This window comes from Sphaeramia orbicularis, chromosome 7, assembly GCF_902148855.1.
Source record: "Sphaeramia orbicularis chromosome 7, fSphaOr1.1, whole genome shotgun sequence".
NCBI lineage: Eukaryota > Metazoa > Chordata > Actinopteri > Kurtiformes > Apogonidae > Sphaeramia > Sphaeramia orbicularis.
In genome coordinates, this window is record NC_043963.1 from 19,348,180 (window position 1) to 19,374,122 (window position 25,943).

The 25,943-nt window shown below is 39.2% G+C and overlaps 2 protein-coding genes and 1 pseudogene across 2 annotated transcripts; all 3 read right to left on the bottom strand.

The window, feature by feature from the left end:
• Nucleotides 1-898: 898 nt before the first annotated feature.
• Nucleotides 899-3,589, bottom strand: LOC115422571 (complement C1q-like protein 2). Its single transcript, XM_030138951.1, has 5 exons — nt 3,357-3,589; nt 3,233-3,283; nt 2,494-2,565; nt 1,654-1,785; nt 899-1,555 (listed from the first exon to the last, which is right to left on the bottom strand). Exons 1-5 carry the CDS (start codon nt 3,559-3,561, stop codon nt 1,272-1,274), a joined length of 744 nt encoding a protein of 247 aa, XP_029994811.1. The 5' UTR covers nt 3,562-3,589; the 3' UTR covers nt 899-1,271.
• A 460-nt stretch (nt 3,590-4,049) lies between these two features.
• On the bottom strand, nt 4,050-7,906 carry LOC115422566 (uncharacterized; annotated as a pseudogene).
• A 5,592-nt stretch (nt 7,907-13,498) lies between these two features.
• Nucleotides 13,499-17,618, bottom strand: LOC115422572 (complement C1q-like protein 2). The gene is made up of 5 exons (XM_030138952.1): nt 17,391-17,618; nt 17,268-17,318; nt 15,977-16,048; nt 14,673-14,795; nt 13,499-14,584 (listed from the first exon to the last, which is right to left on the bottom strand). Exons 1-5 carry the CDS (start codon nt 17,593-17,595, stop codon nt 14,304-14,306), a joined length of 732 nt encoding a protein of 243 aa, XP_029994812.1. The 5' UTR covers nt 17,596-17,618; the 3' UTR covers nt 13,499-14,303.
• Nucleotides 17,619-25,943: the final 8,325 nt, after the last annotated feature.

Genomic DNA, 25,943 nt, shown 5'->3' on the forward strand with positions numbered 1-25,943 from the left:
CAGGAATTGTTTATGTTGATTAAAATCTGTTTTAGGAAATAAAGTGAAACCAAACAGAACAAGAAAAGCACTCAGAGAGCGCAGACCTCCACCAAGACAGATCTGCCTCCCGTGCGTGTTTGTTTGTTGGCAAGATAACTGAAAAAGTTCTGGAGGGATTTTCAGGAAATTTTCAGGAAATGTTGATACTGGCACAAGGAAGAAATGATTAAATTTGCCCGATCGCCACCAAAATTGGATCATTTCTTCTTTGTGCCAGTATCAACATTTCCTGAAAATTTCATGAAAATCCCTCCATAACTTTTTCAGTTATCTTGCTAATAACCGATCGACAGAGGACGCAGTCTCTCTGGCACAGCACACGGCCCTGACTCACCTGGAGCATCCTAACACATACGTCAGGATGTTGTTTGTGGACTTCAGTTCAGCTTTCAATACTGTGATCCCGGACAAGCTGACACTGAAGCTCCACAACCTTGGACTGTCTGCCTCCCTGTGCTCATGGATCAAAGACTTTCTCACCCACAGGTCTCAAGTGGTGAGAATTGGGGACCGCACATCGTCCACACTGATCCTGAGCACAGGCACACCACAGGAGTGTGTGCTCAGCCCCGCCCTCTTCACACTATTCACCCATGACTGTTCTGCTATTCATTCCACAAACATGGTCGTGAAGTTTGCAGATGACACCACCATAGTGGGTCTCATATCGGATAATAATGAGACTCACTACAGAGAGGAGATCCTGCATCTGACGGGATGGTGCTCAGACAATAACCTTGTCCTGAACACCAGCGAGACCAAGGAGGTCATTGTGGACTTTAGGAGGTCCAGGAGGACACAACACACCCTGATCTGAACACTGATCTGAACATTTTAGAATGTTTCAAATAAAGCAAGTATTAAAGATTCCCTTCAAACACAACAATAACTCAAGTTTCCCTTTAAATCAAGACGTGGCAGCACTGGTTTATCATCCAGATTTCATTTATAACAGATGAAATTACATCCATCAGTAAATGCTGACTCACTGCTGCCGTGTCAACATGTTCAACTAAAGTTTAAGAGGTACTGACTGTAACGAACGTCTACAACCAAATACTTACAGTAATGAAACAGAACTGGAATATCTACAATCTGACTGTTGTCTCTGAGGCCTGTGAGCATTTTCAGTGTAATACCACTGAAATATGTCAAATATCTACTGAAAGAAATAAAAAAGGTGAAAATGAAAACAAATAACCCCAGATTAAAAGACACATGTTTTCCTCTCACATGGTGAACAGTAGATGACCACTGAAGGTGGTGTGGTGACCTCCATTGTCATAGATTTTTGTGTTCGGCCATTGACGTACATATACAACATCCCCAACCTCTAGTAGCAGTGTGACTCCATTGGAAGAGCTTGGCCAATAGGATGGCTGATGCTCATATGCAAGAAAAATATGATGTCCATTCTTGACCAACACAGCACCAGATCCATGTGAGGCATGTCCATGTCCGTAGATGTAGAACTCAAAGTGGTAGGCTCCTTTCACCGGTGCAGTGAAAACACCTGCAGGATATTTTTTGTTGTATAATGTGAGCATAGACTAGACTGTTTAAACATTCACATATGCAAAACTGAATTCATAAATGGTGGAGTCCAGGTACCTGTGTTTGGGTTGTAGGCATTTCCAATGTTTGTGATGACGTGTTTGAAGGCCAGTGTATATAGAGCACTGAATGGTCCAAAGTGTCTTTGCCCTGTGGCCACCAGAGAGGCTGAGAAAGCCACCTGTTTCACTGTCAGAGAATGAGAAACAAATTGTTGAACCTGTAGTATATTTCAATAATGTATCCACCAGAATATTAGGAAAATGCACATGTATTCCTTATTTACATTTTTAAGGACAGAATCAAGACCTTATATCACTGTACCTTCAACATGACCAGACTGTTGAACCTGCAGTATATTTCAATCATGTATCCACCAGAATATTAGGTAAATACACATGTATCCCATACTTACAACCTTATGGTTTCCTCCTGAGACCCAGGGAAGTGAAAATTGTAGCTTTTTTTTTACATTAAACAATTGTCTTGATTGGAAAGTGCATAATGCAACAGCTTTTTGAGATACAAACTTCAGTGCCATAGGGTCATAGTGTTGGAAGGATTTCAGCTGTCTGTATCACTTATAAGTCCATATTATCAGTACCATGATGACCCAGTCTAAACTGTCTCTAATTCTCATTTAATTAAGGAAACTTCTACAGAAATCAGTGCAACTCTGTCTTTGTTTAATCGTCGTGTCATTGTTCCTATATTATTGATATTATAATGTGTGTGTACTAGTGTGTGTGTGCATGTTGTTGTATGTTGAGGGTTCTGACCCATGTTGGGTGGGTTTGTGTGGGCAGGGGCCTCGACATGTTTCATTCATGTACAAATGTTCCTTTTTGTGATGGTCCACTGTTAGTATGTTCTATTAGAAGGAAATCAGTACAACACCTTGCAGCTGGGGTTTCAGTTTGTCCAACTCAGCCAACTTCTCCTCTGTTGTTTTCTGCTTTGCTGTTTGAGCTGAAACAGAATTACATATTCAGACACACATTATTTAAATAATTAAACATGTTTAACCTTTGAAATGTTATGGTTCATACAGTTTTATACAGATATGATGGCCCTTCTTGGAAATAATTAGGTGATTTTTGTTTTTAACTGAAAATATGTAAACAAGTTATCTTTAGAATATGGAATAAAACAGCAATATTACCTGCAACATTAATGCATATACTGCTTTTTACTTCCTAACTTAAAAAAAAAAAAAAAAGGAAAATGAATAAATACATTACCGTGGCTTGAACAAAAGTTCCTATGTCTTGGATTTTTTTTTTTTTTTTTTTTTTTTAGTTTTTACATGTTCAGATCATAATCAGCTCACTTGTGTCAGTAGTTCTCATTAGAAAACATGCCTAAATGTGATTAATTTTGTTTAATGTATGAAATAAAATTAACCGTGTATGTTGAGACTCTGTTTATGCCTTTTCAATTGCACAATCACTAAATTATTTTTTGAGGGGTGCTTCAGTCTCTACAAGTAAAATATCAGAATAATGTTTTCCAGAGACATTCAAAAGACTCCCCATCCTTCCATGTGCACACTGTACTATTTATACAACTGTTCTACTATAATACTATTTACAATTCTAATTAATTTATATAATTTTAGTAAAAATCAAAACAACACCTTGAATCGCTTCTTTCAGGTTGTCCACGTCTCTCAGTTTGGCTGCCTGAGCTGAAAATAAATAATACAATTAGACATTTTCTTTGTTAAAAAAAAGTTTGCATAAGCTCACATTCTTCCTTACCTTCATTTTCTTTCTGTAAGTACATTATTTGAACGTTCTGTTTAGCGAGCATGGCGGTCATCTCTCTCAGCACAGAGTGGATGTCTCTGTCATATTCATCTTCTTTTTCATGTTGAATTATTTTTTTGGCAGGTGTCGTTTCAGGCTGAACCGTGGAAAGCCAGCAGATCAGCAGGAACAGTGTGAAAAGCATCTTGGTCTGCATTGTCTGTGTGTGATTCTGTGTTGTTAGTGTGTTATTCACTGCCTTATATAGTGTGTGTCTGCGTGACTGGATGATGAGTAATGATAAGGTATTTTTCGTTCTGGACTTCCGTCATGAATCCATCACTCTTGTGATAATATCAACAAAAAAAAAACTAATATGTAGCTGCAGTCACCTGTGTTACTGATGCAAACTTAACAGTTTGACTTTCCTCACTGACATTAACACATTTCCTTTAAAAGTAAAAGCAACATGAATTTTTTTATGAACATAAAAGTGTAGGATGTAGGAGATAATATAGCACTGACACACATCACATTGTCTTTAAATAAAGGAGTCATGACCAGAAAACCAAATGCAATAATATGCTCATGGCTTTATTGGAATAAAAGAGAATAATAAAAGTCATACTATTCACACAACACACACAGGCTGCTGTTGGTATGATAATATGTCTTTGAGCTTTTATGAAACACACATCACACATATGAGACACATCAGAAGATTATGTTTATTTTTGTATAAGTAAAAACAGTCCAGTAAGTGAGAGAATTCCCATGATTTTAAGAAAAAGCCTTAAAAAATGTAAATACGACCAATGATTATGAGGTATTATATAAACACAGGAATTTTTCATGTTGATTAAAATCTGTTTTAGGAAATAAAGTGAAACCAAACAGAAAAAGAAGCATCAGACAGTGAATGTGGAGTGGTTTAGAACTGGTTGGACAAACAACACGTCAATAGATTGTGTCACTGATCTGAACATTTTAGAATGTTTCAAATAAAGCAAGTATTAAAGATTCCCTTAAATTACGACAATAATGCAACTTTCAAGAATATCTGCAATCTGACTGTTGTCTCTGAAGCCTGTGAATATTTTCCGTGTAATACCACTCTCTTCCCTCAATTCCTGTCTGTCGCTCTGTCAAATATAATGTGAAAATAAAAACAAATAAAGCAGAGTAAAAACACATGTTTTCCTCTCACATGGTGAACAGTAGATGATCGCTGAAGGTGCTGACGTGATTTCCATCATCATAGATTTTTGAGTGATGCCACAGACGCAAAAACACAACATCTCCAACCTCTAGTATCAGTGTGACTCCATTGGAAGCGCTTGACGCATGCGATGGCTGACGCTCATATGCAATAAAAATATGTCGTCCGTTCTTCACCAACGCAGCACCACATCCATGTGAAGGGTGTCCAGGTGCGTAGATGTAGAACTCAAAGTGGTAGGTCCTTTCACCGGTGCAATGAAAAAACCTGCAGGATATTTTTACCAGTAAAAGTGAACAGAGGCTGTTTCAGCGTCAACATGAGCAAAAGTCTTATTGAGTGTGTGAGTCCAGGTACCTGTGTTTGGGTTGTAGGCATTTCCAGTGTTTGTGACCACATATCTGAAGACCAGAGGTACATATGTATTATAGGGTCCTAGAGTTCCTGACCCTGAAGCCACCAGAGAGGCTGAGAAAGCCACCTGTTTGACTAAGAACAGAATGTCTTTTACTTAGAATAAATTCATTTTATACTTTTTATAAATTTAGTATTTTTTGCACTTGTGGTCCAAAGTTTTCACAAAGACACAAGTTCTGTTTTTTGCAAAACTTCCTGCCTAAGTTCAAGAACAGTTACAAGTATTATATAGCTTTGAAAGACTTTTGTTGGCAAATAAATCCCACTTGAGTAAAGAATCCACTTGTGACATTCCCAAACTTTTTTTCTTATATATAAGTCTTACCTTGTCCATCTCTCCTTAGAGCCTCCACCTGGTTTTCAGTGACATTTGATCTCTTTTTAATGGTGATCAGTTCTTCTGCATGTGCTGAAAATGAAAAAAGTAAACACACATTTTTTCACTGCATTTCCCAGCCACATTTTGACAGTTTTCTACACCAGTAATTTACACATTTTAACTGAGGTGTCATGATCATCATCCAGAATGGAAAATCAAAAACTCATCCTAAAACTCTCTTACTTACATATTGTTGATCCACTGTCTCCAGTGCATTATATGCACCACATCAGTACGATGTGTGCCATCAAGACATCCACATGATACTGTTTACATTTCATTTATTTAGATACAGCTGTGACCAAAGGTTTTGTGCATCACAAGTCTGGTTTTCACAAAATTTTCTGCTTATGTTGTTTTTGTTTGATTATTTTCTATGTGTTTCTGAGGTACACTGAAGAACAATTATTAAGCATTGTATAGTTTCGACGACTTATTGACAAATAAGTCACATTTAAGCAAAGAATCCACTTGTGTCATTCCCATAACTTTTGGCCACAACTGCACATTTTGATCAGACGTCATCACAACACCTTGAAGCTGCTGTTTCATCCTGTCCACTTTCTGCATTTCCAGCTCCCTCAGTTTGTCTGCCTGCACTAAAAATAAGAAGAATTACATTATTAGACATTATTATGTAAACTGTCATTAAATATTTTCTGTTTATGGTATTTGTTAACCACTGATATTCTGAAGTATGAAGAAGGTGGGTGGGGTAGGGGGCATTATGGGCAGGCTAGACACGGGTTGCAATAAAATCTAAAAATTAACTACATATTCAATTGTAAGGCCCTTTTTATTTATTTATTTATTTTTATATTCATCAAATTCTTTCACTAAGGTTTTTACAAATCTGTTTATAATAGAGACTGTGTTAATTCCATGTGTTTATTGAAGGGGACTGCAAGTACCATGATGCAATGGGTCCTTTCCCGCTAAAATATCTATGTCGTAACCAATCCTGTGTACATTTAGAGGTAATGTTGTGGATTGGGCCAATTAGAATCTGGGACAGAGGAGTGTACCTGTCCTGGCGGTGACCGGAAAGAGAGAGGAGAAAAAGGGAATGCATTTTGGCTAAGGTGAAAAAAGGATGCTGAACTGAGAGTTGTAGGAGCAGACCTTAAAATTGAGGATTACTTTTCTTTGACATTTTGCTAACCAGCTCGCGATTTTCGCGGTGTGTGTTTTTTTTCTCCTGGCTACGAATTAATGAGTGCTGTAGCCTATGGTAAAGGCCAGCTGAATTCAGTTTTGAGTTTTCTCTAATACCACATTGAACTGTAACAGAGAATGCCTGGTACTCATCTGTTTGCTACACATCCTGAGCTGTTTGTGAGTAGTTGGCTTGAAGCCAAACGGCCGTTTCATTCATAGACTACCATAACAGTGTTAGTGAACATCATTATTCCTACATCGGATTTCTTTCTTCATTGAAAGTTACTTTACAGATTTTTACAGATACAGATACGTTACAGATATGATGGGTCTTGGAAAACAGCATCATTTGGTGGATTTTTTTTTTTTTTTTTTTTCACTGAAAATATGTAAACAAGTTATCTTTAGAATATGGAATAAAACAACAATATTACCTGCAACATTAATTCATATATTAACTTTTACTGCCAAACTTTTAAAAAAGGGCAATAAATAAATACATCACTGTGGCATGAACAAAAGTCCCCACATCTTACTTTTTTTTTTTTAGTTTTTACCCTTGGCCCTCACCGCAGGTTATTGTCATCGGTTCGTCATCCGTCCATATGTACAAAAACTTTGACGTGCACCAGTACTTCTCAACCGGGAAGGCAGCAGATAGTCAATGATAAGGAAACCCTGGTGTGGACTGAAGGCCGAGGGTTTTCAAGTGTGGGCACGTCATGTTTACATGTTCAGATCATAATCAGCTCACTTGTGTCAGCAGTTGTCATTAGAAAACATGCTTAGTTGTGCTTTATTTTGTTTAATATATGAAATAAAATTAACCGTGTATGTTGACTCTGTTTATGTCTTTTCAATTTCACAATCACTAAATTATTTTTTAAGGGGTGTTTCAGTTTCTATAAGTAAAATATCAGAATAATGTTTTCCAGAGACATTCAAAAGACTCCCCATCCTTCCATGTGCACACTGTACTATTTATACAACTGTTCTACTATAATACTATTTACAATTCTAATTAATTTACATAATTTTAGTAAAAATCAAAACAACACCTTGAATCGCTTCTTTCAGGTTGTCCACGTCTCTCAGTTTGGCTGCCTGAGCTGAAAATAAATAATACAATTAGACATTTTCTTTGTCAATAAAGTTTGCATAAGCTCACATTCTTCCTTACCTTCATTTTCTTTCTGTAAGTAGATTATTTGAACGCTCTGTTTAGCGAGCATGGTGGTCATCTCTCTCAGCACAGAGTGGATGTCTTTCTCATTTTCATCTTCTTTTCCATGTTGATTTATTTTTTTGTCAGGTGTCATTTCAGGCTGAACCGTGGAAAGCCAGCAGATCAGCAGGAACAGTGTGAAAAGCATCTTGGTCTCCATTGTCTGTGTGTGATTCTGTGTTGTTTGTGTGTTATTCACTGCCTTATATAGTGTGTGTCTGCATTACTGGATGATGAGTAATGACAAGATGTTTTTCATTCTTGGCTTTCATCATCAATCCATCCCTCGTGTAATAATATAACAAATCTAATAATTAGCTGCAGTCACCTGTGTTACTGATGCAAACTTAGCAGTTTGACTTTCCTCACTGACATTAACACATTTCCTTGAAAAGTAAAAGCAACATGAGTTTGTTTTTTTTTTTTTATGAACGTAAAAGTGTAGGATGTAGGAGATAATACAGCACTGACACACATCACATTGTCTTTAAATAAAGGAGTCATGACCAGAAAATCAAATGCAATAATATGCTCATGGTTTTATTGGAATAAAAGAGAATAATAAAAGTCATACTATTCACACAACACACACAGGCTGCTGTTGGTATGATAATATGTCTTTGAGCTTTTATGAAACACACATCACACATATGAGACACATCAGAAGATTATGTTTATTCTTGTATAAGTAAAAACAGTCCAGTAAGTGAGAGAATTCCCATGATTTTAAGAAAAAGCCTTAAAAAATTTAAATATAACCAACGATTATGAGGTATTATATAAACACAGGAATTTTTCATGTTGATTAAAATCTGTTTTAGGAAATAAAGTGAAACCAAACAGACAAAGAAGCATCAGACAGTGAATGTGAAGTGGTTTAGAACTGGTTGGACAAACAACATGTAAATACATTGTGTCACTGATGTGAACATTTTAGAATGTTTCAAATAAAGCAAGTATTAAAGATTCCCTTCAAACACAACAATAACTCAAGTTTCCCTTTAAATCAAGACGTGGCAGCACTGGTTTATCATCCAGATTTCATATATAATAGATGAAATTACATCCATCAGTAAATGCTGACACACTGCTGCCGTGTCAACATGTTCAACTAAAGTTTAAGAGGTACTGACTGTAACGAACGTCTACAACCAAATACTTACAGTAATGAAACAGAACTGGAATATCTACAATCTGACTGTTGTCTCTGAGGCCTGTGAGCATTTTCAGTGTAATACCACTGAAATATGTCAAATATCTACTGAAAGACAAAAAAGGTGAAAATGAAAACAAATAACCCCAGATTAAAAGACACATGTTTTCCTCTCACATGGTGAACAGTAGATGACCGCTGGAGGTGGTGTGATGATTTTCACTGTCTAAGACTTCCCCCATTGACATTTAAGGTCAGGCTGAAAACGTTCCTGTTTGAAAAAGCTTATGGTCAGGCTAGTTCAAACCAGACTGAACCCACAGTTCAGTCTAAGCTGCCCTAGGAGCAAGAATGCTGGGGGAAGTACAGGCACTGAGTCCTATCTCCTGTTTCTGGTTCTACATACCATTCTTGTCTGCACTAATATTTTTAAAATTTAGCCAACTTAGTTTGTGCAGTACTATTCACCTGGTGTCCCCTTTCCCCCCTCCCCTCCGGGGGAGTGGCTACTTTTTCAGTTGTAGCCACTTGGGAGCCAATGACGACAGGATCTGCGTTGACCCATCTGTGTCCTGCCCTGACCTGTGTCCTGACCCCCTCCCCCACCTGTCTGGATGGACGTCCTCAGCCTCACCACTGTGGATGGGCCTCCTCGCCCCTGCCTGTCTCATCCAGCGGGATGGACCCCCCATGTGTCCACCCTACTGCATCCTTGCAGACTGGAACTACATCTGCAAATGGACGTCCATCAGTCCTGGCGCATCTCTAGCCTGTCCGTCCATGGGAGTGGATCTGTCCTTCACTGTGGTTCTCCCCGAGGTTTCTCCCTTTTCCCACTGGGTTTTGAGTTTTTCCTTGCCGAGCAGGAGGGTCTAAGGACAGGGGATGCCCTGGACACTACTCATTTTCTTGCTGTTTATTTGACTGTTGTTTACATCCAACTGACTCTGTAAAGCCCTTTGAGATAACCTTGTTGTGATATTGGGCTATACAAATAAAACTGAATTGAATTGAATTGAATTGAATATAAACACAACATCCCCAACCTCTAGTATCAGTGTGTCTCCATTGGAAGAGCTTGAAAAATAGGATGGCTGATGCTCATGTGCAATAAAAATATGATGTCCATTCTTGACCAACACAGCACCAGATCCATGTGAGGCATGTCCATGTCCGTAGATGTAGAACTCAAAGTGGTAGGCTCCTTTCACCGGTGCAGTGAAAACACCTGCAGGATATTTTTTGTTGTATAATGTGAGCATAGACTAGACCAGGGGTCGGCAACCCGCGGCTCCGGAGCCGCATGCGGCTCTTTCATCCTTATGTTGCGGCTCTGCGTGGCTTGGGAAAATAAATTATAAGTGTCCGATTGAAGTGTATGTTATTTGTCTCAAAAACGTGTATCATGTCTTCTTATTAAGTCCAAGTTTTTAACTTCTTTCTTCAGACCTTGTGCAGTTTTGGTGATCAGCATTCGCCTTCTTCAGAGACGTTTGACAGCACTTGACGTGGCAGCCGGCAGCCGGCATGCGCGGAATGCCCTGCGACACCAAAACTGCACAATATCTGAACAAAGTATTTTATTTGTGTTTGTTCGTTTGTTTAATTGTAGTTGTAAATTGTAAGATTATTGTGATCTCGAAATATTAAAATAAAATTTTATATATATATATATATATATATATATATATATATATATATATATATATATATATGAAAAATAATACTATATATATATATATATATATATATATATATATATATATATATATATATATATATATATATATATATATCTACATATACATAAACATAAACCCAAGCATAGCATTTACAGTTTATGTTACACACACACACACACATATATATATATATATATATATATGTATATATAGTATTATTTTTCGTCGCTCAAAATATGCGTTACACTCTCCGACAGAGTACAAACGCCATACATTTATCGAGACTTTCAACCCCAGGTAGGCAAAGTATGGAGAAATCTAAGAAAAGAAAAATATCTGAAGAAAATAGAACATTTAATGATGCCAGGTGCCATGGCACGACCAAGGTGCCACGGCACCTCGGGGCCAACGCTAGGTGCCGTGGCACTGCAGTACTACGGCTCAGTGCCAGGTACCGTGACACCGCGGTACCAGGACTCGGTGCCGGGTGCCGTTGCACCGCAGTGCCACTGCTTGGTGTCAAGTGCCATTGCACCGCGGTGCCACAACTGGGTGCCACCGGTGCCGCGGCACCACCGGCACCTCGAGCCGAGGCACCACCGCGGTGCCACAGCACCTGGCACCGAGCCATGGTACGGCGGTGCAACGGCACGTAGCGTTGGTCCCGAGGTGCGCCGCGGCACCACCGGAGGTGCGCCGCGGCACCACCGGAGGTGCGCCGCGGCACCACCGGAGGTGCGCCGCGGCACCAAGCCGTGGTACCGGTAAAATCTTTGTATAAGCCGCGTCGGAGTATAAGCCGCAGTGTTTAAAGTGAGGGAAAAAAGTAGCGGCTTATAGTCCGGAATTTACGTATATATAGGCTAACATCTTCATTTCAGATGTCAAAAAGTGTTTGCGGCTCCCAGTGTTGTCTTTTCCGTGGAAACCGGGTCGAAATGGCTCTTTGAGTGTTAAAGGTTGCCGACCCCTGGACTAGACTGTTTAAACATTCACATATGCAAAACTGAATTCATAAATGTTGGAGTCCAGGTACCTGTGTTTGGGTTGTAGGCATTTCCAATGTTTGTGATGACGTGTTTGAAGGCCAGTGTATATAGAGCACTGAATGGTCCAAAGTGTCTTTGCCCTGTGCCCACCAGAGAGGCTGAGAAAGCCACCTGTTTCACTGTCAGAGAATGAGAAACACAAATTGTTGAACCTGCAGTATATTTCAATAATGTTTTCTCCAGAATATTAGGAAAATGCACGTTTTTCTTATTTTCAGTTTTAAGGGCCGAATCAAGACCTTATATCACTGTACCTTTCGCATGACCAGACTGTTGTTGTGAGTTTCACCACTTTTAATACATTTTTCCTTTAGTTTTCATGTAGCATTATTTAGCATTGATGAATCGATATTATCAGTACCATGATGACCCAGTCTAAACTGTCACTAATTCTCCTTTAAATAAGGAAACTTCTACAGAAATCAGTACAACTCTGTCCTTTTGTCATTGTTACTATGTTATTGAAATTATAATGTGTGGGTGTACTAGTGTGTGTGTGTGTGTACATGTTGTTGTATGTTGATGGTTCTGACCCATGTTGGGTGGGTTTGCTGCTTCTCCCTGTTTAGTCCTGACTCTGGACTCCAGCAGCAGGACTTAAAATGATGGATCATATGGAACCAACATGTCAGAGGTGTTTTAAGTCGACACAGACAAATCGGACTAATGTGGACTTACTTCCTGGTTCTGGTGGTTCTGAATGAACTGCAGCTGTTTGAGAGCTGTTACAGTGATCTGACCTACAGAGATGAATGCATGGATGAGTCTCTACAGGCTGGTTTAGACATGATCCCTCTGACTATGGACATGTTTTTGACATGATAAAAAGCTGAAGATGATACTGATTTAATGAGGCTATTAAAACTGAAGTCTGAGTCCATGGTTACCCCTAGAGTTCTAACCTGATTTTTAGATTTCAGAGGACTGGACTCGGGGTGATGATGATTTTAGTCTGGTCTGGGTTCAGTTGGAGGAAGTTGTTTTGCATCCACAATGAGTTGACTGGTCCATGTTCACTTGTGTAAATATGAGTGTCATCTGCTTAGTAACGGTAGGATATATTTCTGTGGCTTAAGTGGCATTAAGGAAGCATGTAAAGGTTGGACCAAAGAGGTCCCAGAATGGACCCCTGGGGGACCCCACATGTCAAGGCCAGTTGGTCTGAAACACACTTACTGGTTTAAACAAAGTACTTCCTGTCTTCAGGATAGGACTTAAACTATCTCAGGGCAGTGTCTTAGATCAGTCCTTTAACCTTTGTAACAGGATCACATGGTCCAATGTGTCAAAAGTTGCACTGAATCCAAAAGTACTGAGATAGAAACTCAACCAGGATCTGGGTTCAGGCCAATGTCATTAGTCTTATACCTTAATGTCTGTAACACTCAACAAACAGCTCCATCCTTCATCATTATCTGTGTCTTCATTCTCATTAGCACATTGACTTCAGTTTGTATTTGATTGTGATTATAAGTTCATGTAGATAATACATTTTACACAATCGAAAAGTATTTAACATCGTATTAGCTGGAATAAGTATCTTTTAAAGACGACCAATATAACTGTTGATCAGTCAAAGCTGTTTATTCTTAAGAAAATGTTTGTTTTTAAATGACAAACATAAGGAAATTATACAAATTTGCAGAATGAATTTAAGTCATGCAATAATGATTATTGATTTCAAATGGATGTTGGCCTAAATTTCCTTCTTGGTATTTATAGGATGATGAATGAAAACTCTTCTGATTTCTGAACCTACAGTAAAACTAAAGCTGAAAAAAAAAATACAGGTAAAATTGATTATGGTGATTGTTTTTTTGTTAGAACTCCTTGACATATGAAATGGTGGACTCAAATGCACGACTCCAAAACTGAAGATTAACAAAAGTATTTTAATGATGAAAAAGTGATTAACAAAAAGCACTCAGAAGGAGGATATATAAAACTACTAACAAATCTCTTTGATGAACAAAAAACTCTTACAGAAAAAACTTAAAGCACAAAACAGACAAACATGGGACACAACGTGGTTGGCTGCTTGATGTAAACACAATGACGGATTCAGACGAACTGGCACAAAACAAAGGGAGACAGGACTATTTATACATGAGGTGGGGGAATACAGGTTACAACAATCAGGGGTGGGGCTGACAATCACACTGACACACAAAGGGAGGAAGTCAGGGTCTGAAACGAGAGGGAAGAGAAGTATACAAAATAAAACAGGAAGTTCAAGACAGGTCAAATGTGAATGACTCTAACTTAACATAAAGTGACTGATCAAACAAAGACAAAACACTGAAGACCAAAGATGAGACATGGAACACTAACATTAACATGATTAACATATGTGACGCGACATGATGTTTTTACAGTACACAGTCATCAATAGTAAAAACTAGAAAAGCACTCGGAGAGTGCAGACCTCCACCAAGGCAGATCACCCCCCCCTCCCCCGCCATCACCACCAAAATGTAATAATTTCTTCCTTGTGCCAGTATCAACATTTTCTGAAAATTTCATCCAAATCCATCTATAACTTTCTGAGTTCTCTTTCTAACAGTCAAACAGACAGACAGACAAACACCAATGAAAACATTCCATTCCATACCATTCTTTGGCGGAGGAAATAATAGTGTATGACATATAACAGTAGTTCATTTGAACTTCATTTCTTTTACAGAGGGAACAATAAATAACCAACGAAGGTGCTGTGGTCATTAATGTTGTCAAAAACCCAGGTGTTTTGCCGTAGCCTCATGTAAACCTGGTCTCCAGGGTTCAGCTCTAAAGCCATGCCGTTGGTTGCAGTCTCATAGCGGTTTCCAGCTGCATGGTTGTACACGGTGACCATCTGCTGTCCGTTCTTCATCAGTCGAAGCCCCATTGATCTAGATGATATATTATGACCAGAGAAGCTGAAATAATAAACTCCTCTGACTGGAGCTGTGAAGATACCTGGGGAAGTTCAACAGTCAGAGTTTAACTTCATCAAACCAAAGCCAGCATCAACCAAACTAACCCATGTGCATGTTTACAGGTTCACCTGTTGCAGGGTTGTATTGGCCGGTGTTTACACGGACGTTCTTGTAGGTCAGGGTGATCTCAATGTTGAAAGGTCCAATGTTTCCAGTATTTCCGATAGATGCTCCAAAAGCCACTCGTTTTCCTTGAGGGCAAAACAAAAGACAGGTACTGATCACGCTTATGTTGAGAAGATCCCCTCAGGCTGGGTTAACCCTTTATAGTTCACTCATAGAAATACTCTGAAATTCAACATTTCAACTTGTTATTGGAGGATATAACAAGACTTTAAGACTTTTGTGAAATTTTTCAAAATTCTTTATTGTTATGTAAAAAAGATTAAGGTCACTGAAGTGACCATATTTAGTTCCTTTCCCATACGTAGGAAAAAATAATCCGGCAAGTATATGGGTCTTTCCATGAAATTGCATTTATTTTGGTATCTGGCACTTTTCCAGCTTTTTAGACCCAATAATAAGAGAAATGTAGACATATTTCCCCCTAGGATGTACCTAAAGATGACCTCAGGTAAATGCAAAAAAAATTAAAATAAAATTATACTCTTGCTCTGAGCCATCCCAAAATTAATTAATATTTAATCAAATACTGGGGCCAAAAATTAGGACAGGAAAAGCTACCTAAGTGTCAGTGCATTTTATGTTGAAAACATGGCTTGAAATGGTTTTATATACTGCTATATATAAAGACACTGTGTTGAATTTGACGATCCCAGTGGAGTTTCTAATCCATACGTGGGTTTTTCATGAATCTCAGTCTCATTCCAGGTTTTGTGTGTAACCCATCGTGTCCACTTACATTGTGTTGCAATGTCAACTTAGCATAGCTATTTTGTAGAGCCCAGTACACACCACTAATCACAAACATCCAGTTTCAAACTGAAAATAATCATCATAATTTAGGAGTGTAATATATTAAATTGGTGTAAATCTAACAATAGAACAGAATCTCTGTTGGGAAGAAAAATGCAATTTCAATTTCAAAGTATTTCAGTTTCAACTTATTGCTCCTCTACAAAGGTAAATATGTTTATCTTTTTTTTTTACCTTATAAATCTTTATCTGATTTAAATTTGAATTATATGTATTGTTAAAGTGAAGTGTTTTCTGTTAATGCACCAACATATACCTGAACTTATATCCAGTAAAAAGGTATTGGATGAGCTAGCTGCTGTTTCATTTATTCAAATTTCTCCCTCATGGAAACAGTGGGCCGGTTTGGACATGAAACTCTGGGGCTGAAAAAGGGACCCACTCTGGCCCTGGTCCACTGTTAGTATGTTCTATTAGAAGGAAATCAGTACAACACCTTGCAGCTGGGATTTCAGTGTGTCCAACTCAGCCAACTTCTCCTCTGTTGTTTTCAGCTTTGCTGTTTGAGCTGAAACAGAATTACATATTCAGACACACATTATTTAAACTAATCAAACATGTTTAACCTTTGAAATGTGATGGTTAATACAATTTTATACAGATATGAGGGCCCTTCTTGGAAAACAGCATAATTAGGTGATGTTTTTTAGCTGAAAATATGTAAACAAGTTTTCTTTAGAATATGGAATAAAACAATATTACCTGCAACATTAATGCATATACTGCTCTTTACTTCCAAACTTCCAAAAAAAAAAGGAAAAGAAATAAGTACATCACCATGGCATGAACAAAAGTTCCCACGTCTTGTTTTTTTTTTTTTTTCAGTTTTTACATGTTCAGATCATAATCAGCTCACTTCTGTCAGCAGTTGTCATTAGAAAACATGCTTAGTTGTGATTAATTTTATTTAATGTATGAAATAAAATTAACCATTGTTTAAACTAATTAAACATGTTTAACCTTTGAAATGTTATGGTTAATATAGTTTTATACAGATATGATGGGTCTTGAAAAACAGCATCATTTGGTGATTTTTTTTTTTTTTTTTTAACTGAAAATATGTAAACAAGTTATCTTTAGAATATGGAATAAAACAACAATATTACCTGCAACATTAATGCATATATTAGTTTTTACTGCCAAACTTAAAAAAGGGCAAAAAATAAATATGTCACTGTGGCATGAACAAAAGTTCCCATGTCTTAGATTTTTTGTAGTTTTTACCCTTGGCCCTCGCCACAGGTTATTGTCATCGGTTCGTCGTCCGTCCATATGTACAAAACCTTTGGCGTGCACCAGTACTTCTCAAACGGGAAGGCAGCAGATAGTCAATGATAAGGAAACCCTGGTGTGGACTGAAGGCCGAGGGTTTTCAAGTGTGGGCACGTCATGTTTACATGTTCAGATCATAATCAGCTCACTTGTGTCAGCAGTTGTCATTAGAAAACATGCTTAGTTGTGCTTTATTTTGTTTAATATATGAAATAAAATTAACTGTGTATGTTGAGACTCTTTTTATGCCTTTTCAATTGCACAATCACTAAATTATTTTTTAAGGGGCGCTTCAGTCTCTACAAGTAAAATAGCAGAATCATGTTTTCCAGAGACATTCAAAAGACTTCCCATCCTTCCATGTGCACACTGTACTATTTATACAACTGTTCTACGATAATACTATTTACAATTCTAATTAATTTACATAATTTTAGTAAAAATCAAACCAACACCTTGAATCGCTTCTTTCAGGTTGTCCACGTCTCTCAGTTTGGCTGCCTGAGCTGAAAATAAATAATACAATTAGACATTTTCTTTGTTAAAAAAAGTTTGCATAAGCTCACATTCTTCCTTACCTTCATTTTCTTTCTGTAAGTACATTATTTGAATGCTCTGTTTAGCGAGCATGGCGGTCATCTCTCTCAGCACAGAGTGGATGTCTCTGTCATATTCATCTTCTTTTTCATGTTGAATTATTTTTTTGGCAGGTGTCGTTTCAGGCTGAACCGTGAAAAGCCAGCAGATCAGCAGGAACAGTGTGAAAAGCATCTTGCTCTCCATTGTCTGTGTGTGATTCTGTGTTGTTAGTGTGTTATTCACTGCCTTATATAGTGTGTGTCTGCATGACTGGATGATGAGTAATGATAAGGTATTTTTCATTCTGGACTTCCGTCATGAATCCATCACTCTTGTGATAATATAAAAAAAAAAAAACTAATATGTAGCTGCAGTCACCTGTGTTACTGATGCAAACTTGGCAGTTTGACTTTCCTCACTGACATTAACAGATTTCCTTAAAAAGTTGAAGTAACACAAGTATTACAGGTACATCTCAAAAAATTGAAAAAGCAACATGAGTTTTTTAAGAATGTAAAAGTGTAGGACGTAGGAGATAAAATAGCACTGACACACATCACATTGTCTTTAAATAAAGGAGTCATAACCAGAAAATCAAATGCAATAATATGCTCATGGTTTTATTGGAATAATGGAGAATAATAAAAGTCATACTATTCACACAACACACACAGGCTGCTGTTGGTATGATAATATGTCTTTGAGCTTTTATGAAACACACATCACACATATGAGACACATCAGAAGATTATTTTTATTCTTGTATAAGTAAAAACAGTCCAGTAAGTGAGATACTTCCTATAATTTTGAGAAAAAGCCTTAAAAAAAATTTAAACATGACCAATGATTGATCATAAAGTATTCTATAAACACAGGAATTGTTCATGTTGATTAAACTGAATTTTAGGAAATAAAGTGAAACCAAACAAAACGAAGCATCAGACAGTGAATGTGAAGTGGTTTAGAACTGGTTGGACAAACAACATGTAAACACATTGTGTCACTGATCTGAACATTTTAGAATGTTTCAAATAAAGCAAGTATTAAAGATTTCCTTCAAACACAACAATAACTCAAGTTTCCCTTTAAATCAAGACGTGGCAGCACTGGTTTATCATCCAGAATTCATATATAACAGATGAAATTACGACTAAAGTTTAAGAGGTACTGACTGTAACGAACGTCTCCAACCAAATACTTACAGTAATGAAACAGAACTGGAATATCTACAATCTGACTGTTGTCTCTGAGGCCTGTGAGCATTTTCAGTGTAATACCATTGAAATATGTCAAATATCTACTGAAAGACAAAAAAGGAGAAAATGAAAACAAATAACCCCAGATTAAAAGAAACATGTTTTCCTCTCACATGGTGAACAGTAGATGGCCGCTGAAGGTGGTGTGGTGACTTCCAGTGTCAATAAGTTTTGTGTTCGGCCATTGACGTACATACACAACATCCCCAACCTCTAGTATCAGTGTGACTCCATTGGAAGAGCTTGACGTATGCGATGGCTGATGCTCATATGCAATAACAATATGATGTCCATTCTTGAACAACATAGCACCAGATCCATGTGAGGCATGTCCATGTCCGTAGATGTAGAACTCAAAGTGGTAGGCTCCTTTCACTGGTGCAGTGAAAACACCTGCAGGATATTTTTTGTTGTATAATGTGAGCATAGACAAGACTGTTTAAACATTCACATATGCAAAACTGAATTCATAAATGGTGGAGTCCAGGTACCTGTGTTTGGGTTGTAGGCATTTCCAATGTTTGTGATGACGTGTCTGAAGGCCAGTGTATATAGAGCACTGAATGGTCCAAAGTGTCTAGTCTCTGTGGCCACCAGAGAGGCTGAGAAAGCCACCTGTTTCACTGTCAGAGAATGAGAAACACAAATTGTTGAACCTGCAGTATATTTCAATCATGTATCCACCAGAATATTAGGAAAATGCACATGTATTCATGGTTTCCTCCTGAGATCCAGGGAAGTGAAAATTGTAGCTTTTTTTTTACATTAAACAATTGTCTTGATTGGAAAGTGCATAATGCAACAGCTTTTTGAGATACAAACTTCAGTCCCATAGGGTCATAGTGTTGGAAGGATTTCAGCTGTCTGTATCACTTATAAGTCCATATTATCAGTACCATGATGACCCAGTCTAAACTGTCTCTAATTCTCATTTAATTAAGGAAACTTCTACAGAAATCAGTGCAACTCTGTCTTTGTTTAATCGTCGTGTCATTGTTCCTATATTATTGATATCATAATGTGTGTGTACTAGTGTGTGTGTGCATGTTGTTGTATGTTGAGGGTTCTGACCCATGTTGGGTGGGTTTGTGTGGGCAGGAGCCTCGACATGTTCTTTTTCTAACTTCGCTCGGTGTTTCACTATGGGAAGCGCTTTAGGCGTGACCATCAACTACGGAAGCTCCAATGACATCACGTCTGTCAATGACAGACAGGTCGAGCCGTGCTTGGGGACCCGCCCCCTTCTATTACCACGGTCGACCCTTCCCTCCTAAATCATTCTCGCTTTCTTCCGTGAGAAACTACATTGCTCCCTCAACGCGTTCCAGGCTTTTGGCTAGCTGCTTAACAGTTCTCAAACGTTCCGTCAAGGAGTACGTTGCCGAACGCAGTTTCCATTTTAGTCCGGATCGTGCTGAGTAAGTACTTCACACGAGGTGCCAGACTAACGCGTCAAGGCGAGTTGAATTTTACCGGTTTGGGTAACATTAGGTTGTTATCCGAACTTATTACTCTGAGCTTAGCTAACGTGTTACGACGAGCTAACTCATAACATTGCTATTGCTAGGCTATAGCTGCGCTATTAGCTCTAGCTTGGACAGGTGCTACGTGTCGTTACGAGCTGAGTCTTATATTTACCCCCCCCCCCCTTTCCAAAGTACGTCTACGGCCGCTACCCCTGCCAAAGGGTCGGAGCCGAAGGCTAAAGAGGCTGTATCCCGCCCGTGTCCCGCGTCATGCGGTGCCACCATCTCGGGCAGGGACCCTCATCCAATGTGCATAGCGTGCATGGGCCCTAAACACGCCCAAGCTTCGCTAGCAGACCCACTATGCTGTTCTCACTGCGCTTCAATGCCGGAGAAAATTTTGGAAAGGAGGCTGAGAGTAGCGGTAGCCAACATTCAGGACCCCTGTCTGGCGGCCCCGACTTCTCAGGCTGACGTCCATCAGGCGCGAGCTCCGCTGAGCTGGGCGGACATGATGGACGCAGAATCCCCAGTTATGACCCCGCTGTTCGAAGGTTTAGATCAAGGGCTACTGGGTGATGAGGACGCAGAGTGTGATGCTAACTCTGACCTCCTCGACATGGGGGATATGGAGGAAGAAGAGGAGGATGACTCTCCTTTCCCACCCCAGCAGTCCAGACCTTCAAGTGCTACTGAGGTGGTTTCACCCATGGACGGCAACTTGTACGAGGTCTGCAAAAGGGCTGCAGCCAAGCTGGGAATTCCCTGGCCAGCAGCCCAGGGTGCTGAGGGGATGGAGCGGGACCTGTATGATGGTAAGAGGCTCCCGCCAGCCCAGCCTCCACCCAAACAGCTTCTTCCAGCAGTACCTGCTTGTATGAAAGAAATGAGTCGGTACTGGCCCAGCCCCTTCAAGAGCAAACTGCCTACCAAGGGCTGTTCCAAGCTGGAGGTCCAGGGGATGAGTGAGCTGGGGCTGGCCGAACCCCCAGCTGTGGAGCCTTCAGTGGCTCACCACCTCCACCCCAATCGGAAATCACTCTCAGCATCTTCTAGTATTTCTCTGCCCAGTAAATCAGATCGCCTCACCGCATCGATTTACCAGAGGATGTACAAATACGCAGCGCAGTCAGTGTGCTCCCTCAATGCTGTCACACTGCTGTCTGCATACCAGGCTGAGATACTGGAGGAGATGGGTCGTCAGCTGGATTCTCAGGCTCCGAACCCCATCCTCTGGGATGAGATATGTGTGGTGAATGACCTTCTCCTACGCTCCTCTAGGGGAGCAGTTCAGGGTTGTGGCCGTGTTATGGGGCTAGCAGTCACAGGTGAGAGAGCCCTGTGGCTGAATCTGTCTGGTCTGGGTGATTCTCAGAAAGCTGAGATCATGGATGCAGCATATGACCCCACCAAGGGTCTCTTTGGCCCTGCATTGGAGAAGATGAGGGAAACAAGCACCCGCAGGAAGCAGGAGGGAGAAGCTTTTGACCTCTGCTTGCCACGTAAACCCCAACCACGTCCATCTCAGCCCCCCAGTGCTGGCTTTGCAGCAGCAGCTATGAGGGGAAAACACAGCGGCCCCAGGGTGCATAAGCCGGGGCCAGCACAGCAGACAGGCCACCAGTCTAAGGCTGAGAACCCAAAGCCATGAGGAAAACAGTCCTTTGCAGCCGTGGCAGCGAGGAATAGGCCATCTTCTCACCCCGGCGAGGGGAAGAAGAAGCGTGCAACCTAGCACAGCCTTTCTCTCCACCGTTAAAAAGACGGCGGGAGGGATTCAGCCCCTTAATACTAAGTTTGGAGGCTCCTATGGTTCCCTGTTCTTCAGGAGCCCTCCTTCAGTCTCTCTCCCCACAGATTCAGGGAGTGGAGACGCAGGGGCAGGTTACACAGTGTCACCAAGCACTTACGAAGTGTCACCACATGGTTCCAGGGTCTCTGTTAGTGCCATCAAACACTTTACAGTACCATCAGTGTCTTTGTTCTTTCTCAGGGGAAAAAGAAAAATTAAAGAATGCATCCCTGCATCCAGGCACGTTGCCAAGGGCAGAATGCTCCCCTCAATTAATGAACAAAAAAATGTTCATAAAAGAGAAAAGAGAACATTGCTGTGGCCGGCCGTTCCCGATAGGGGGAGCCAAAACTCCTCCGACGGGCAACAACCCTATTCGTCGCGGGTGGATGACGTCACTCGCGTGCGACGTTTTGGGTCCGCTGGCTCCACGAGTGGAACGGTGGCAGGCATGCGCAGCTCCTCCATGGGTGTTGTCAACTGTTGCCAGGGGTTACAGACTGCAGTTTGCTACAAGGCCACCCAAATTCGGCGGCGTGTTAACTTCTGTAGCAAACGGAGCTTCAGCTCGGGTCTTGGAAGAGGAGATTGTGTCGTTATTAAACAAACACGCAATCAGAAGGAAATCAGTACAACACCTTGCAGCTGGGATTTCAGTTTGTCCAACTCAGCCAACTTCTCCTCTGTTGTTTTCTGCTTTGCTGTTTGAGCTGAAACAGAATTATATATTCAGACACACATTATTTAAAATAATCAGACATGTTTAACCTTTGAAATGTTATGGTTCATACAGTTTTATACAGATATGATGGCCCTTCATGGAAATAATTAGGTGATTTTTGTTTTTAACTGAAAATATGTAAACAAGTTATCTTTAGAATATGGAATAAAACAACAATATTACCTGCAACATTAATGCATATACTGCTTTTTACTTCCTAACTTAAAAAAAGAAAGAAAAGAAAAAAAGGAAAATAAATAAATACATCACCGTGGCTTGAACAAAAGTTCCTACGTCTTGGATTTTTTTTTTTTTTTTTTTTTTTTTAGTTTTTACATGTTCAGATCATAATCAGCTCACTTGTGTCAGTAGCTGTCATTAGAAAACATGCCTAAATGTGATTAATTTTGTTTAATGTATGAAATAAAATTAACCGTGTATGTTGAGACTCTTTTTATGCCTTTTCAATTGCGCAATCACTAAATTATTTTTTAAGGGGCGCTTCAGTCTCTACAAGTAAAATAGCAGAATCATGTTTTCCAGAGACATTCAAAAGACCTCCCATCCTTCCATGTGCACACTCTACTATTTATACAACTGTTCTACGATAATACTATTTACAATTCTAATTAATTTACAGAATTTTAGTAAAAATCAAAACAACATCTTAAATCGTTTCTTTCAGGTTGTCCACGTCTCTCAGTTTGGCTGCCTGAGCTGAAAATAAATAATACAATTAGACATTTTCTTTGTAAATCAAGTTTGCATAAGCTCACATTCTTCCTTACCTTCATTTTCTTTCTGTAAGTACATTATTTGAACGTTCTGTTTAGCGAGCATGGCGGTCATCTCTCTCAGCACAGTGTGGATGTCTCTGTCATATTCATCTTCTTTTCCATGTTGAATTATTTTTTTGGCAGGTGTCGTTTCAGGCTGAACCGTGGAAAGCCAGCAGATCAGCAGGAACAGTGTGAAAAGCATCTTGGTCTGCATTGTCTGTGTGTGATTCTGTGTTGTTAGTGTGTTATTCACTGCCTTATATAGTGTGTGTCTGCATGACTGGATGATGAGTAATGACAAGATATTCTTCATTCTTGGCTTTCATCATCAATCCATCACTTTTGTTAATTAAACAAAACTAATATGTAGCTGCAGTCACCTGTGTTACTGATGCAGACTTAGCAGTTTGACTTTCCTCACTGACATAAATAGTTTTCCTTAAGAAGTAAAAGCAACACAAGTATTACAGGTACATCTCAACAAATTAGAACATCATGACAAAGTTCAAAGTTCCTTATTTCTTGAAATTTTGATGATTATGTCTTACAGATAATGAAAACCCAAAACTCAGTGTCTTAGAATGTTAGAACATTCCATTAAAATCAATTTTAAAAAAGGATATTTTAAAGAAAAATGTCAGGTTTCTGAAAAGTATTTTCATTTGTATGAGCTCAAGACTTGAATTGGTTCTCCTTTTGCATGAGTTACTGCATCAGTGTGTGGTGTCATGGAGGTGATCAGCCTGTGGCACTGCTCAGGTGGAATGGAAGCCCAGGTTGGTTTGATAGTGTCCTTCAGCTCATCTGCATTGTTGGGTCTGGTGTCTCTCATCTTCCTCTTGATGATACTCCATAGATTCTTTATGGGGTTCAGGTCAGGTACGTTTTCTGGTCCATCAGTCACAGTAATACCATGGTCACTGAACCAGCTTTTGGTACCTTTGGCAGTGTGGGCAGGTGCCAAGTCCTGGGAAAATGAAATCAGCATCTCCATAAAGCTTGTCAGCAGAAGGAAGTATGAAGTGTTCTAAAATGTCCTGGTAGATGGGTGTGTTCACTGTGGACTTCAGAAAACACAGTGGACCAACACCAGCAGATGCCATGGCAGAACAAACCATGACTGGCTGTGGAAATTTCCCACTGGACCTCAAGCAACGTGGATTCTGTTCCTCTCCACTCTTCCTCCAGACTCTGGGACCTTGATTTCCAAATGACATGTGCAAAATGGACTTTCATCTGAAAAGAGGACTTTGGACTTTCCACAGTCAGTGCTGATTTGGTGAATGTATAATATTTATTTTTTTGTAACAAAGTTCATGGTTGTTCATGTTATTCACATTTCGTAAAGGATACTTTGTAAATGTAAACATTTTCGTAATGTAATGTTACTTTTTCACTGTTATATCTGTACTGGTTCGACCAACATGAGGTCATATTGGGCTGAATTTAATAATAATAATAATAACAATAATAAACTTTATTTGTATAGCACCTTTCATACAGAAATTGTAGCCCAAAGTGCTTCACATTGATTGAAAAAAATACAATATTAAAATACATTTAGATTTGATTAGAAATACAATAAAATAAAAATAAATATAAAAACAGCGCACATTAAAATATTTGATTATGCATAGAATTTTTGAAGTGCAAGAAATAAGATGAAATGTGAGAGAAATACAATAAAATAAAAATAAAAGCAGCGCACATTAAAATATTTGATTATACATAGAATTTTTGAAGTGCAAGAAATAAGATGAAATTTGAAATACAGTAAAATAAAAAATAAAAACAGAAATACAATAAAATAAAATAAAAATGAAAAACCGCACATTCCTGGTTCCTGAATTGTGACCCCATTTTTATCTCCTTTCAAAGGCTAATGAGAATAAAAATGTTTTTAATTGCTTTTAAATATATTCAGTGAACTGGCTTCTCTAATGTCTTTTGGAATTGTATTCCATAACTTTGGTGCATAGTTAGTAAAGGCTGCGTCCCCCATTTTCTTTGTAATATTTCTGGGAGTCGCTAGTAACCCTGCGTTTGATGACCTCAGTGTTCTAGTTTGTACATAATCGATCAGTGAGTTTGCAATGTAACTTGGTCCGGTTCCATTTAGAGCTTTATACGTGAGGAGTAGTATCTTAAAATCAATTCTGTAGGTTACCGGTAGCCAGTGCAGGGAAACCAACACTGGAGTAATGTGCTCTCTCTTCTTGGTTTTGGTTAATAACCTAGCTGCAGAGTTCTGAATCAGCTGAAGTCTGTCTGTGGTGCTTTTTGGGAGACCTGTAAGGAGTGCATTACAGTAGTCCAGTCTGCTGGAGATAAAAGCATGGACCAGTTTTTCAGCATCCTTTCGATTTATAACCGGCATTACTTTGGCTATGTTTCTGAGGTGGAAGAATGACGTTTTAGTGACTTTCTTTATGTGGGACTTAAAGTTTAAGTCTGAGTCTATAATGACTCCCAGACTTGTCACTTCTGGTTTGATCCAGAAAGTGAGTTTGCCCATCCTATTCATCAGCATTTCCCTTT

Excerpts from the sequence above, each read along its gene's own strand:
- LOC115422571 (XM_030138951.1), bottom strand. The coding sequence starts at position 3,561 with ATGCAGACCAAGATGCTTTTCACACTGTTCCTGCTGATCTGCTGGCTT. Across the intron at positions 3,284-3,356 it reads CTTACAGAAAGAAAATGAAG|CTCAGGCAGCCAAACTGAGA; the intron begins GTAAGGAAGAAT and ends ATTTATTTTCAG. Across the intron at positions 1,786-2,493 it reads ACTGAAACCCCAGCTGCAAG|TGAAACAGGTGGCTTTCTCA; the intron begins GTGTTGTACTGA and ends ATTCTCTGACAG.
- LOC115422572 (XM_030138952.1), bottom strand. The coding sequence starts at position 17,595 with ATGGAGAGCAAGATGCTTTTCACACTGTTCCTGCTGATCTGCTGGCTT. Across the intron at positions 16,049-17,267 it reads CCTGAAAGAAGCGATTCAAG|CTCAAACAGCAAAGCTGAAA; the intron begins GTGTTGGTTTGA and ends ATTCTGTTTCAG. Across the intron at positions 14,585-14,672 it reads CCAATACAACCCTGCAACAG|GTATCTTCACAGCTCCAGTC; the intron begins GTGAACCTGTAA and ends GAACTTCCCCAG.